This window comes from Microchirus variegatus (genome assembly GCF_963457635.1).
Source record: "Microchirus variegatus genome assembly, chromosome: 14".
Taxonomy (NCBI): domain Eukaryota; kingdom Metazoa; phylum Chordata; class Actinopteri; order Pleuronectiformes; family Soleidae; genus Microchirus; species Microchirus variegatus.
This window is the reverse complement of record NC_139815.1, coordinates 11,325,626-11,341,347: the sequence shown is the minus strand read 5'-3', so window position 1 is coordinate 11,341,347 and position 15,722 is coordinate 11,325,626. Positions and strand designations below refer to the sequence as shown.

Below are 15,722 nucleotides of genomic sequence, written 5' to 3'. Positions count from 1 at the left end.
TAAAGGAGTCATATTATACCCTGTGCCTACAAGTTAACCTAGTTCCCTGGTGTCCTAATGAACATGTCTGTGACATGCTTTGGTCAAAATACCATAAGGATGAAGCACCACAGCAGTTCAATCACGCTGCCAAAACAGCCCTGTTCAGAACGCTCGCTTTTGAGTGCCTGTCTCTTTAAATGCAAATGAGACACAGGAAACTATGTCAGCGTTAAGCCCAATTTATACCCTTTACTGCGTAAAGTGCTCCATGTAGGTTACGCAGAGCCCTCTGCGTCGACGGAGATCGTGTCGAAGAGCCTCTGCGTCGTCTCCGACTGCACACAATATTTTTTTAATTGTCCGTCACTCCGTCAATGGACAACGGAGACGGCAAGAGCTGCGTTTGGTCCTCAGGACAGGCCGAGCTAACGCTACTCTGTGCCGACCACAGTGCACACCGAGTGTCCACAGAGGTGGAGCTGATCACCCCCGACAACGTCGCTGCCAAACTATAAATACGTCATATCTTAATACACAAACCACATGTTTAGACTCTAAATGGCTAATTTCTCGCCTCAAATTATCTTAAAACTGCGTTCCGGGACACAGAAAAGTGAGAAACGGCCACTGTTTCAATGTTTTTCCGCTGCAACAACAACAGTTTTTCTCTCTCGGACGCCATTGCTCACTGTAGCCAAAAGCACAACAACCTTGCGTAGCGACCCCTACTGATCGGGCGGGAAATTGCAGCGCGTATCCGTTATCACGACGGAGAAGTATGAAGGCTCGACGGGTCTCCGTGGTTACGCAGTCGGATAACGCATTACGCAGTCGGAGAAGTATAATATGGCCTTTGCTGAGGCTCTGGCAGCTAACAGCAGTTAGCATTTGGAAAAGCCATTATTTGCCGACTCTAGCTGACACATTGCCGTCATATATAAAAATGTATCCACTGGACAAGTGAATCCTCTGAGGCTGGAAGTTTGTGTAGAACTCTGTGCTGCACTGTGCAGCCAAGAATAGAACACTTGGAGCTCCAGGAGACAACAATTCCAACTCTGACATCAGATATGGTGCAGAGGTCAACAGTCAATAGCGGACCACAAAAACAGACTGAGTAATCTCTTTTCACTTTGCCTACTGATAGGGCCTCCAGAATCTCAAATATAAGTATAAAAAGATTAAAAAGTTGGTTTTGCATAATATAAGCCTGTAGGTTTTTTTCCCCCCCTTTCCAATCTCGCTATTGCAACGTTGGGGTTATCCCTCTGGAATATACTGTTATTACATAATGTATTATTATGTAATAACCTAGTATTGTAAATGTAATTTCCGTATACGTTTAGATTGTTACACCACAGGTCTGAAATGTTGGATCACATTGACATTGACCCACTTTGACAAATTGTTAGAAATTGTACAAATGTTGCATCACAGTTTTGGAACGTTGGGTCATGTTCAGTTAGTCTTCAAGAATGTGACATCACCGTTTTGTGTGTGTTAGGTTAGAAATCTTAAATGTAACATCGCAGTAACAGAGTCTTTCTATATAAGGATTAACTTCCACCAATAATGTTGACAGTTGGCTGTTAGCCATTAATGCAAATCCTTTAGAAAGTAGTTCCTCATGTGTCCCGTCTGACATGTCAAACTGACACACGCCAAGTCCCTCTCCACACTCAGAGAGCGCTTTTGCCAAAGGAGCCAATGGGATATTTCTGTTTTTTGTGATATTTGCTAGCAGAGACGGAAGTCATGATAAATGACTGAACAGTGTCACTGCCAAGTAAGGGGGGGAGAGAGAGAAAGAGCTTGACATTGTGGCCTGACAGGGCCTCACTGAGTCGTCATTGAATCCGGATGGATTTGTCTTTTGTATCTATTGAATGTAAGCTCAGATGGTTCTACTTCCTTATTTGGCAAATGCGCTAAGGAAATCATGATTGGAAAAAGTTAACCCATTGATATAATTTGATGTGGCTTGAATAGGCTTTTATTGTTCCGAACGACCGCGTGTGTGTGTGTTGCCACCGACTGTTTACAGTTTGAGACTGTGTGACTGTGGTTGAGCTGAATGAGTTCAGTCAAGTGATGTTGATATTGTGAAAAACTGGTCACTGTAAGTGGATTGTTTGTGCTTTTAGACATTTTGGTAACACTTGAGGTTAGGGAACATTCACAACTAGGTGCTTATATAAGTAGCATACTAGCCCTTTAATAGTAATCATTAAACATGTATTAACACCTTATTCTACATAACCTTATTCTAACTCTATTACGACATTAATTAAGAATTTTCCTTCATAAGGTGTTAATACGTGCTTAATATTTACTAATAAAGGGCTAGTATGCGACTTATGTTAGTAAGCACCTAGTTAATAGTGAATAAAAAATAAGAGAACACATATTATGTGTTCTCTAATCTAAAGTGTTACCGACATTTTATGTCTGCTTTTATACTTTGATGGTCCAAAACAGTTGCTGCTTTCTTAACACTTGAACATGGATTAAAAACTAGCGTGCACAACGTAGCAGCACCAGTGTCTTCAGGCAGTGTCTTTTAAAAACCCAACTCATTAACCCAGCTCTGCTGTCTCCAGTGTGCTGCCTTACAGTCATGAACCCTCCAGTAAATGTGTGCTGTACCGGTGCAATCAGACAACATATGGTCAGAGGAACCACACGCAAGACTGCTACACAAACACACACACACACATACAAGGTCTATAGGCCCAGGGCCAAGACTGTGAACAGACAGTGAAGCTGCAGGGTTCCACCAGTATTTCAAAAACACAGAGGAAAATCATCAGGGGAAGCAATTTTCACTGCAACACCTGCCTCAGTTATATTTACACAAAAGTGTTTCCTAACAGACACAAGGGTTTATATAAAGGCTCCAGTTTACAGTGAAATATTTAAATATGCATTGGAAAAGTTGACACCTAAGCCTCAAAATGCGTGTCCGGATCTTATTTGAACCAAAATAGTGAATTGACATTTTAAAATGAAGAAAAGCAAAAAAGTTTTTATTGAGAAAAAACACTGTAGTTGTACACAAACACCAGATTTTGCATGCTTAATTTGAAATGTCCAAAAAACAGGCGTTTTTCCAACTCTATCCTCTCTAATGACAAAGATGCTGATTTGAAATTAACGTAATAACCACGTATTGGTTTTGATTTGCGACTTCTCGACTTTCAGAAACCGTTCCATTTTTTTCAGGTAGCACAAACTGCCGCAGAATTGCAGTAATGCAGAGTGCAAACTGCAATGCACTTGCTGTTGAAGGGTTAATACACAACAATAACCATAATACGGGTTTTAACAGCAATATATTCACAGACCAAGAGTTATTCAGAATTGAACAGGACATGAAATGCATTCAATTCACCATCTTTTCTTTCTTTTATTCAGCACATATTTACATGCAAACACAAGAGTGCAGGATAAGACTAAAAACTGTATGGAGATGAGATGTAAAACGATGGATGGGGTAGGAAAAAAAAAACGTCTGGTGGTGCAGGAAGAAGAAGGAGGCCCTCATCTTTTCAAACAAGTTCTGGGCGGGAAAGGAAGAAGGATGAATGGCAGTACTCATCTAACACATCTATGCATCTGATGGACTAGAAGAGACAGAAAGAGACAGAGGGCTGACTGAATGCCAGGATGGGAGAGAAGGGTGTATGAGCAGGATGGAGGAGGAGAAGGAGGAGGAGGGGGGGGGGTTCTATAGTCCTCCAGCTATCAGTACAAGTAGGAGGAGAAGAGGGAGTTTAAAGGGGAGGGAGAGCCTGAGACAGAAGGAGGTAGAGTGCACACATGCCCTCCCGCTTGGAGTAGAAGGGGAAGGAAGGAAGGATTAGAGGAGATCCTGGAGTCTTGTTCACAAGAAGACTGGAAAACTGTGACTGTGGTGTCACAGTAAGGGAGGACACTGGTAAGGTAAGAGGACAGATTGATGCGTACAGTAGTAGACATGACAGAGGGGGACATTTAAAGACATTTTAATTGGGAAAGTACGCAAAGTGAACAAGATCTCACAGTGTGAAACCCTGAAGGGAGGTGACGCACACATCTTGTGATCCGTGTTGGTAAATACGGTGTCATTTCAACTGTTAGTCTTTTGGATTGTGAGTGTGCGTGCGTGTGCGTGTGTGTGTGTGTGTGTGTGTGTGTGTGTGTGTGTGTGCTCAAACTGGTGAGACAAGACAGACGCAGTCAGACAGACATCCTCTCTGTCTCATATACGCCAGTGGGCAGTGAATGAGCATCCTTGTGAAGAGGGCTCAAATCAGCCGACTCCTCTTCACTCCCCATCTCCTCTGAGTGTCCCTCGGGCCGCTCTCTGCTGCTCTTCTGTTCTACATTAATTCTTTAACAAGCTGCCATTATGCTGCTCGTAGAGAGACACGGCTCCGAAAACAGCTGATCTGGATTTGAATGGAGCAGATCAGTTGTGATCTGCTCCATTCTGCATCCCCGTGATGCATCACTGGCCTTTTGGATATCAATATGTCAATTTTTTTAAACTTTACCCATCAGTTAGATATAGTACCTACTGAAGTGAACACTTGTGTTTTTCCAATTTGGTTTGAGAAGGAACGGGAATGGACAGACAAGGGCAGCAGCATCGTATGAGGAAGTTTGCATTAGCATGCGTACACCACTCTGACCAGACCACCCCTCCTTCTTATCTGAGAAACAATGCTCAATAGAGGTTTGTCTGATATCATCCAATGTTGCTGCCACTGATTTGCCTCTGAATCATGAAACCTTTCACCCCCGCTGCCATTATGCACGCGAACAGAACCGGTTTCAGGAAGTTTCTTAAAAAGAAAAAGAGTGAAAAATTCCCACAGCTTCTGTCCCTTTTGAGGGCAAAGATCATTTCACAACCACTTCCTGTGTCTGGAGTCAAAATCAATGCATTTCTCATGGTGATGGGGGTCCTGGTGTGGTGACGCACTGGCTGCCAAGCAGTAAAAGAGAATAATCATACTGGTGTCTTTGTCATGAAAATGTTTTATGGACGAAATTTATCACAAGCTCTGCTACATGAAAAATAGTGTCAAAACTGTTTTCACTCTCCCCATGTCTCACGCCGCTGACCAGTTTGGGCGACTTCACACAAAATGCATGTGTGACTGTTATCATGTTTGCACAGATGGGACAGCCCACCCTGCAACTGTGGGTTTGTAAATGGGAATGCAACATTAGACTTCACTGATTGATCATGTTCAGTGCTCATTCTGCTGTAACATAGCCATAATGTATAATATTGGGAGCACTTTCTTGATTCAGGAAAGTTAAATCCAGCTTTTTGTCAGTAAAAAAGTATTGGACAAGTTTTCAAGTTTTCAGTTTTTATCTCTGCTTTTCTGGCTTAGTGTACTGTATGTGGGACTTTCCTGTTATCCTCTTTCTTGTTTTCCTCTCAGATGTCATGGCGTCCGACCTACCGAAGCTCCAAGTTTCGAAATGTCTACGGAAAAGTAGCCAACCGGGAGCACTGCTTTGACGGCGTCCCCATCACCAAGAACGTCCACGACAACCACTTCTGTGCCGTCAACTCCAAGTTCCTCGCAGTCATTACAGAGAGCGCTGGAGGAGGCTCTTTTATCGTGATACCTGTGTCCCAGGTAACCTTTACATTCTTATCCTTTGGTTACAATCGCAGCATAGATTGTATATATATATATAAATGTGTACACTACCGTTCAAAAGTTTGGGGTCACTTAGAAATGTCCTTATTTTTTGAGGAAATGCACTTTTTTTCAATGAATATAACATTAAATGAATCAGAAATACATTCTATACATCAGGGGTCTCAAACTCAAATGACCTGGGGGCCGATGCGCATCTATTGTGGTCAAGAGGGGGCCGGCCTAGAGAACAAAAAGTGGGAAATAAAACAATTGTTCACAATATTGCACACCACCGTATACTTGATAATAATGTATAATTATTAGTATGTATTAATATCAAAAACAGACATTTATTTTAAATTACATAAATAATAGTGTGGACAACTGTAATTAAAGCCGCTGCGAGCAAATGTCTTATTATTTCTGTTATAAAAACATTGCTAGCAAACATATATTATATATATTCACATATATATTCTATTACCTCGCTGGAAGCTGAGCCTCAGCTACACACTGTGTTTAAAAGATGCTGAGGTCGTGGGCCATGTTTTCATTATAACATGATATAGAGGTGTATAGAGGCCCATTTCCAGTGTTCTAATGGTACATTGTGTTTGCTAATCGCGTTAGAAGGCTATTGGACGATTAGAAAACCCTTGTGCAATGATGTTAGCACAGCTGAAAACAGTTTTGCTGGTTCTTAGACGAAAGGGCAAAATCATTATTTGGAATAAATATCACTATTTCTAATCTTGTCAATGTCTTGACTATATTTTCTATTCGTTTTGCAGCTATTTTGATGAATAAAGGTATTAATGGAAAACACAAATAAATGGTATAGCTGACCCCAAACTTTAGAACGGTGTATGCTCTTACTGTATTTGGGTGTGGTACTTTTTCAACATACAATAAAGTTAACAATCATAGCTTGAGGGACTCATGGAGATTTAAAGACGTTACTATCACGTTATTTAAGGGTGTAGACTTGTTTTGTGGGTTTCAGCTATTTATCCGTACAATAAAATGTGAAGTTAAAGAGCTGTTTCCACAGAAATGAACCACGGACATTACCTGTGAGCACAAACTACCAGTCTTAAAAGTGCTGTGTTGCCAGTGGGAGCTCGGTAATAGTGGTAAAATCCACAAATGCATGGATAATAACTCACCCTCACACTCAGATACTCATTTTTAATAATTCACTGGCATAGGAGTTGAGATTTTATTTTTTGAAGATAATTATCCAAATAGTATTTTTTATCCATCTAGGTGTGACAGAAAGTCTAAATGAACAATAATGCAGTACAAATATGAGTTATTTTGTGCTTTGCAGGTCACTCCACTTTGCACACAGTGGAGTTTTAGCTCTGAGCGACCATTAAGTGTTTTTGCTTCTTAACAGAGCCTGTGCCAAGGTGCTTGAAAAGCTCTTGGCTGCAGAGCAGAATCCAGCGAGGCAGAGACGTTTTCACTTAGCTGAGCAGATCCGCTATCTGAGGCAGGGACAGCTCAGCTATATTTCACTCTACAACTGTCTCTGTCTGCCTGTCTGTCTCTGTGTGTCCTTTTACTTATAGCTCCGTGAGAAGCTTTCACAGGGCTATTTGAGGGGTAGATTTGGGTTTATATGATGTTAAGTTTATGACAGTGGTTCCCAAATACGGCAGGGCTCCAGTTTATCAGATAGAATGAAAAAGTGCTGATTTCTCCTTTGCAGCAGGGTGTTTTTATGACTTAATCTCATGGAAATGTTAAATTAAATCATTTTAACAAGGCTGCTTTTCCAGTTTTTACATATTTTGATAAGGTAATATCTACTGTGCAAACATAATGCGCTCATAATTCATGAACTGAAACTAAGGTCATAATGTCATTGATTTCCTGCAAATCAAGGTAAATTGCACTTAAGCATTTCCAAGGGTTTCCGCTGAACTGAACACTTATCACATTTAGCTGCAGCACAGATGCTGGCTGCTGCTTCAAATATTATCAAGCATTGTATTAAACTGTTAAAATAAGGACAAACAGTAACATAATGTATTTTTAAGTAAGCATATTTGAGGCTCCAAATCTTGCATTATTTATTCATATAAAAGAGGCGATACATTCTCTTATCTGTTAACTGCAAGCACACAGAAAATGGTGGCATACATTTAGCATAGTTTGTTAAGTGTGTACAAATGCACATTCTATTCTATTACATGCAAAATATGTGATAATCAGGTCACAGCTGTAGAATTAAAGCTCCAGTGTGGAATCTTTACTGCCCCTCTGAGGAATTCTGGCGAATTACAAAACTCTTACTTTTTAAAAACTACTCTCGCTTTATAAGAATAATGTATGATATGTCATTCTGATTCCATGCAAGTTGAGAGTCATGTAAGCACGTTAGTCGACTAAAATCGAGCTAGTCTTAATCGGACTAACATACTTGCATAATGCGATTCATAGTCCGATTACTCATGCATGTATACGATTAATCAGACTGGAGTCGGACTTGGCGTTCTCTAAATGCACCAAAATTTCCTCCCTGGTGTTTGACCCAGAAGTAGAAAAAGCCATCTTTCATTGGACAAAATGGCAACCAAAAGAGCCATGCTTGATCTAATTTGTATCATGATTAGCATGTGCTGCGGGTACGAAAACATACAGAACCATGGCACGTTCCATTTTGTTGCTCGCTGTTCAATACGCACTAGCTTAAGAGCTGTCTTAGTCAGACTACAGCCTTAGCTCGATTAAACTGTGCATGTAAACGAGTCACACGGCTGTGATTACATAAAATAGCTGAATTAAAAATCGAATGTTTAATATCGTTACTCATGTCACTATTTTGAAGATATAATTTACAAAATAAAAATTAATATATTACAAAGCGCCTCCTGTCAATGTAGTGGGAAAAGCTAAGTAATAGTAGACAAGCATAGTAGACAGCAAAGGGAGACAGACACATGGTTCGTCCCAGACAGGGTCAGTGGTGAGTGGAAGAACCCCACTGACACCAGCTGGCACACAGTCCTGCCCAGACAATGACACATGAGGACACAAACACTTTCTTCCTCACCACACACTGAATCACTGAGTCAAAAATGGCAAACGGCAGCTACTGCTGTACTGCACACTGAGGCATATCAGTCAGTTTGCTCATCGTAATTGAGTAGAACAATAACAACACTGATCGTTTCTTTTGAAATCATCTCGAAATCATCTCGAATGCATAAATGAAGCAACGACTAAAATTATACATTTTGGCAAAATGGAAAAACATCATTTGAAGACATAAAGCTTTATCTAATCATGTTCATCCCAGATGAAATGCTTAGACAGCACACACACACACACACACACACACACACTTGCGTACTCATCAAATTATGTTAACAGATGCTTCCGTACCCGTGAATGAGCTGAGAGTTTATTATTTGCGTAACACACAAAGATCATGTTGTTTAAAAGGTCACTTACTTTACTAAATGTTCTCCAGTATTGCCAATTTCACCTTTAATTTCCCTTTCAAACAATATACCAATATATCCAGCTATTTTTGTGATCATAATTGAACATCTATAGGTTTTTAAACTGTTATTATTGATATTTTTCTAATCATTTCGTTTCCCAAACTACACACTAACACCAAAGCAAACACTTGCAGCCTTATTAGTCCTCAGTTGTTTCTTGCTTTAAATTGATCTACAACATATTTGCCTGGTTTTCTTACCAGTAGCCTAATGTAAGACATATGATACAGGGTATATACAGTATAACATTATTTCCCAAACAAGGATATACTTTGCTGCAGTATGACGTTGGACTCTGTAAACAAGGTCTCACTGTACCCATGATCCTGTGACAGAGCCCAAACCACCTGACTGTCCTAACTCTGCAGGCAGAGCACACGAGCAGCATCAACAACATTCATTACGTGAGATAAACCAAAGCATTAAAATATCCCATTTATTTAATTACACTGTACGTGATCCAGCATGTGCAATGGCCCGTCATGGGGAAGAGATCACATTTAATATTCTGCTCCAAATCTGCAACTGGCTAATCAGATTAGTTCCTTCCGTCCTTCCTTTTCCGATGATGTAATTCAAGTATTATCTTCATTTCGGGCCACAGGAGGCATTTTATAGTTTCCATACACAAATCTTCTACATGTCTGTGGTTGTGATATAACGTTGTGCTGTCCCATGTTAGTAAGCACATTATTGAGTGTGGTGGTAGCTTATCAGTGCGTCTGTGCGTCACCAGTGGGGCTCTTCAATGAACTGCGGAAGCACAATCAGGCCTAATGTTGATCTGAGTACATTACCAATGTATCTGTCAGTTGACAGTCACATTTGCAGTCTTAATGATTTTATCTGAGGCTGCAGTGAATCGTCACAGAAATGTGAAATTCAAGCAGCAAAAAAAATGTTTCAATCCCAAACCCCACGGTTCCCAACACACTTCATATTTGTAGGTTATTTATATTATATACTAAATGAGGAGTACATCAATCCAACAAGGTTATTACTGTTTTCAGACTATGTTCAAACCTCTAGTCATAATCCTAATCCACTCAGTCCTAAAATTTTAATCCATAACGTGTTTATATATGAGCAGTGTTTAATTCTTGCATGATTGCTGTGAGAACCTTTCATGGTACAAAGTCACACGGATGATTATGAGGGGCCGTGTAGGCCATAATTCCTTTTGTACCTCTCACATACACAATTTTACCTCTCACATTACATTTTTTTTTTACCTCTCACATTACATTTTTTACACATTACATGTGAGAGGTAAAATTGTGAATGTGTGAGGCAAAATTGTGTATGTGCAAAGTAAAAGAGAGTATCTGATAGGTAAACAAAAATTGTATGTGAGAGGTAAAATTGTGTATGTGAGAGGTAAAATTGTGTATGTGAGAGGTAAAAAGGGAATTATGGCCTACACGGCCCCTCATAATTAATCACCCTGCTGCTTTTTGTTAATGATAAAGTCATGTAATGTGTCTGAGTTTGCTCTGTCTATGAACAACAGCAGACCTACAGTATATTTATCCTGCCACTATATAACAAAACATGTTAATTTCAGTGGTAGAAGTGATAGAAGGCTGTTTTAATTCATACAAAGTCTTTACTGGAAACAGCCAAAAATTCATTATTCAAAGGAGAGTTAAAAGGCTTGATGATACTGTAGATCTGAGGTCAATGTTCAGGGTTCAGTGAGGACAGCGCATGTAAACACTGTGGCATTACTGCATTCTCTTAAACGAATCTCTGAGGACATTCAAAAATAAAGAGGTCAGTGGATTGAAATCATCAAATATTAATGGCATGAGGAGAGGTTGTAAAAAGGTACAAGATGTGTGTTGTCTGTCGTTATGAGCCAGTGCCCCTCTGTGGACTCTGTGGGTTATTGCAATAACAACAAAGTGCTTCAGAAAATCCCTTTACAATAACCGGGTCATTTTTTTACTTCTGCTCTGGATATTTTATTTTAGTTTTTGTTGATGTTCACATCAACATGAACCAAGAATGGTTTTGTGTTTCCCATCAGTCATTATCTGAATAATATAATGGTATTTTAGATTAGGGGAACACATATTCACCATTAACTAGGTGCAAATATGAGTCACATACTAGCTCTTTATTAGTCATCATTAAGCACATATTAACTCCTTATTCTACATAACCGTATTCTACCTCTATTACGACATGAATTAAGAGTTTTCCTACATAAGATGTTATTACGTGCTTGATATTTACTATTAAAGGAATAGTATGCTACTTATATGCATGCTAGTAAACACCTAGTTAATGGTGAATATGTTCATCTAAAGTGTTACCCATATAATGTATAAACTTTATGATCTATATGGGCAACGCACAACATTTTAATGTCAACATTGTGGCACACAGAACAGTATGCAGGTCACGTCAAACAGCTTGTCTCATCCAATATGCACAAATGGAACGACACAACGTTTCATCTATATTTTAACATCAACAAAGACAACGTTAGACTTCCTGCAAAAGCCAGAGAACTTAGAGAACTTGTGGGGAGAATGTGCAAACCCCTCACAGAGATGTTCCACTTCAATCCTAGAACCTTCTTTCTGTGAGGAAACAGAGCAAACCACTGCTCCACCATGCCGCCCAAAAATAATTATTGAACTTCTGAATTATGATTAAATGTCCTGTTTTTTGGGAATCATTTCAAGATTTTCACTTCATGAAGTGGGGGGAATGTCAGGTGCAAGATAAAGTGACGTGTACACTTATCTGTGACAGGAACTGAATGATAAAACGCCATATTATCCCATATGTGTCCCACGTCTTTTAAGAAATTTAAATATTTCTGACCCAATCAGGAGTGAATGCATTTTAATTGTGTTTAATTCGAAGAAGCTTTGTGTTGTATTCTTTTTTTTATATACAAAAATGTGAATGTAATTTTGTCAAAGCAATGAAAAGTGCTCCACAGCTAAATGAATGTTGTGCTTCTGCCGCTCTGTTTCAGTCTGGCCGTCTGGATTCTCACTGCCCAAAAGTGTGTGGCCACCAAGGCAATGTACTGGACATCAAGTGGAATCCTTTCTTTGAAAACATTATCGCATCCTGCTCTGAGGACTCGTCGGCAAGTGACCCACGTTCTCTCTATTTATTTATTTTTTGGTATCATAGGATTCCTGGTTCAGTCTCCAGATCAGTCTGAGCATGTCAGTGACCTTAAGCAAGAAACTGAATGTACAACGTGTGCGAATAGTACTTTGAGTTCATCGTGGACAGAGAGTCACTGATTCACAGAGAGTTTGTGTCGGACACAGCGTTGCGATTACACTTTGTTTGGCAAACTGCTCCTGTCGATGTTGTTTTGGGTCAGTGGCCTGAAAATGGCAAATGACAGATGTAAAATGCATTTGAGCGAGACATGAATCAGCTGAACAGTTTAGTAACAGATTATATAAAAGGAGACATTAGTCACAAAATCAAATCTCAATCAGTATCGGTCTTAATCTCACATGTTTCATGACCAAAGCTTAGACCCATGTGGGCTTCTTTTTTTTCTTTCATTACATGCACCTGTCACATTACATTAGTGAGCAAAGTAAAGTACTTTCACTTGTTGGAGAATAATCTCCTCTGGTCACAGAGCCTCTAGTCATAGCTGTAATCCACTATAATCCTAATATACGGGGCTTCAGTGATAGCATGTGGAATATTATATTATTATATTATGTTTGATCAGAGGCAGCTGCAACATAGTGACAGACTTTTGCAGTTAATAAATTAATAGTAATAATAATAATAAATAAATTAAATTTACTGTACGTAAGTGCTTTTAAATTAAAATTGTTTGTTTTTGTAGCCTTAGAAAGAGCCTATTGTGTCTAGTGTTTACATTTTGCCTTGTGAAGTACACTCTTAGAAATTAAAGTGCTAAGTAGAACCATAATAAGGTTCTTCGGCTTGTCCTCATAGGAGAACCCTTTTTGGCTCCAGGTAGAACATTATTTTTTATAAAGGTTCTACCTGGATCCTTTTTGGAAGGTTCCACCAAGAACCCTTTCAAACCCCTTTATTCAGGAAAGGGGTTTTGAAGGGTTCTCTGGATCAAAATGGTTCTTACTGGAACCATTAATGTTCCAGTAAGAACCCTTGAACACTTGAAAAACAGGAAACTACCCACTATCATGTACACTCTTAGAAATAAAAGTGCTAAGTAGAATCATATAAGGTTCTTCAGCTTGTCCTCATAGGAGAACCCTTTTTGGCTCCAGGTGGAACCTGTTTATAAAGGTTCCACCAGGAACCCTTTTAAAGCCTTTATTCAGGAAACAGGTTTTAAAGGGTTCTCTGGATCAAAATGGTTCTTACTGGAACCATTAGTGTTCCAGTAAGAAGCCTTGAAAACCCCTTTCTTTGGGAAAGGGGTTTTCAGAAGCAAATGGTTCCAGGTAGAACCTCAGCCCTTGGAGAAGGACCCTTTTGGAACCCTTATTTCTAACAGTGTAGAAGCTGACTACACACACATAGGTCTTCGGATAGGCCGGACAAGGAGTTGCCTCCATTATTTCTTTGCCCTTAAGGAGACTTGAAAGAGGCCAGAGTGCCAATGGGTGGGTCACTATTCCACCAAACAGCAGCAGCATCCCTCTTCCTCTTTGCCACGTTTATGTCTGTTTAATACACCGCGTCAGAGCACTCTGTTATCCCATTTGTCAACGTCCGGGAGCACATTGTAGGAAATGTCAGACTAGGCAGGAAAACAGAAATTGACCAGGAAACATTTCTAACATGCTAGAATTCTCATTGGGATGTCATGGAGATGCCAAAACCTCTGTTAGTGTTCAGTTGTGTTACACTACAGGACATTCAGGTAGTCTGATCTAGACATAGGTCACATCATCAGATGTTACTCATTGGACTGATGACCTCTGTTAATGTGCTTTGTGTACAAGCTTCATGATGATGGATGCCCTGAGTATTCATTTGCATTTGGTGCATGTCTGTGTACGTGTCAGGTGCGAGTATGGGAAATCCCAGAGGGAGGTCTGAGGCGAAACATGACGGAGGCTGTGCTGGAGCTGTACGGTCACAGCAGGCGGGTGGGTCTGATCGAGTGGCATCCAACCAGCAGTGGCATCCTCTTCAGTGCTGGCTATGACTATAAGGTACCACATCAATCGATCATTTTATTCATTTAGCTCATTCAATGTGCTTCGGGGACACAATGTCTACCTTCATTCACGACCTCACAGCATCATCCCACCAATGACTCAAGCACCACATACCGTACTAACTCCCATCAACACAATAACTTCCTTCAGATCCTGATCTGGAACCTGGAGATCGGAGAGCCGGTGAAAATGATCGACTGTCACACTGACGTCATCCTCAGTATGTCCTTCAACACAGACGGCGGCCTGCTGGCCACCAGCTGCAAAGACAAGAAGCTGCGAGTCATTGAGCCACGCTCTGGGCGAGTCCTTCAGGTGAGAGAGAGCGGAGTGATGCTTAGATTATATAATATAATACTATCTACGAGAGTGTGGCCAATGCTATTTTCGGTTGCCATACTCTATCTATTATTCGCTGCTTATCCTCTTCGCTGCTTATTAAGGGTTACAGGGGAACTGGAGCCAATCCCAGCTGACTCTGGGCAAATGGCATGGTTAAACCTGTCCATCACAGGGCAGAGAAACAAAAAGACACTCACACTCATGTTCACACCTAACAATTAATCTGCATGTCTTTGAATAAAATAGAATATCTTTACTGTCATTGTAACATCCAGTCATCTTCTACTGCTTTATCAGAATCAGAATCAGAATCAGAATCAGAATCAGAATACTTTATTAATCCCCGGGGGGGAATTTTGTTTTTGTTCCAGATGCTCTGTGCAAAGTAAGAAGAAATACAGCATGAGGAAACAAGAGCCAGATATACAGATAAATAAAATAAAATAAAATAAAATAAAATAACACAGTGAAATAGACAATAAGCTAAATGAAATAAAATAAACAATACAATAAAATAAACAATAAAAATAAAAATAAAATACAATAATAAGTAGACAATCTGGAAATATATGCAATATACAGTGAATCTAAGTATAAACAAATGAAAGAAGTTAGATGAGAAAGAATCTATCCTCCACATGCTATGTCAGCTGGTGCCAATTCCAGTTGACATGGGGCGAAAGGCGGAGTACACCCTGGACAGATCGCCAGTCCATCACAGAGCCAATTTACAGAGCCAAACAACTGTTCACTCTCACACTCACACTTACAGTCAAATTAGAGTGTCCAATTTACCCTAATCCTAATGTTTTGGGACTGTGAGAGGAACCGGAGAAAACCCTCATTGTAATATGTACAACAAAATTGAGTACATTCCTTATTAGTGGACAAGATCGAAGGTAGTAAAAATATATTGCTCTATATAAAAATAGACTCTCAATGAAAAAGGTGGAAATAAAACACAAAGGAGAGACATCGTTGGACTGTGGTTTTAGTTAACGATGGCTGTCACACTGTCCTGACTTCAGTGAACTACCAGAGCCACTGTTTGTGACATCACAAACATCAGTGCTTTTTCTGCTAAA

The 15,722-nt window shown here is 39.9% G+C and overlaps 1 protein-coding gene across 1 annotated transcript in view; it reads left to right on the top strand.

Annotated features, from left to right (window-relative positions):
* The window catches only part of coro2ba (coronin, actin binding protein, 2Ba), a gene marked incomplete at its 3' end in the record, with an annotated part of 35,051 nt that overhangs the window by 16,318 nt on the left and 3,011 nt on the right, over window positions 1-15,722 (top strand). The window contains exons 2-5 of the mRNA XM_083900960.1: window positions 5,421-5,621; window positions 12,135-12,251; window positions 14,140-14,289; window positions 14,446-14,610. Coding sequence (XP_083757086.1) covers window positions 5,421-5,621; window positions 12,135-12,251; window positions 14,140-14,289; window positions 14,446-14,610 — 633 coding nt within the window. The remainder of the gene's footprint in view (window positions 1-5,420; window positions 5,622-12,134; window positions 12,252-14,139; window positions 14,290-14,445; window positions 14,611-15,722) is intronic.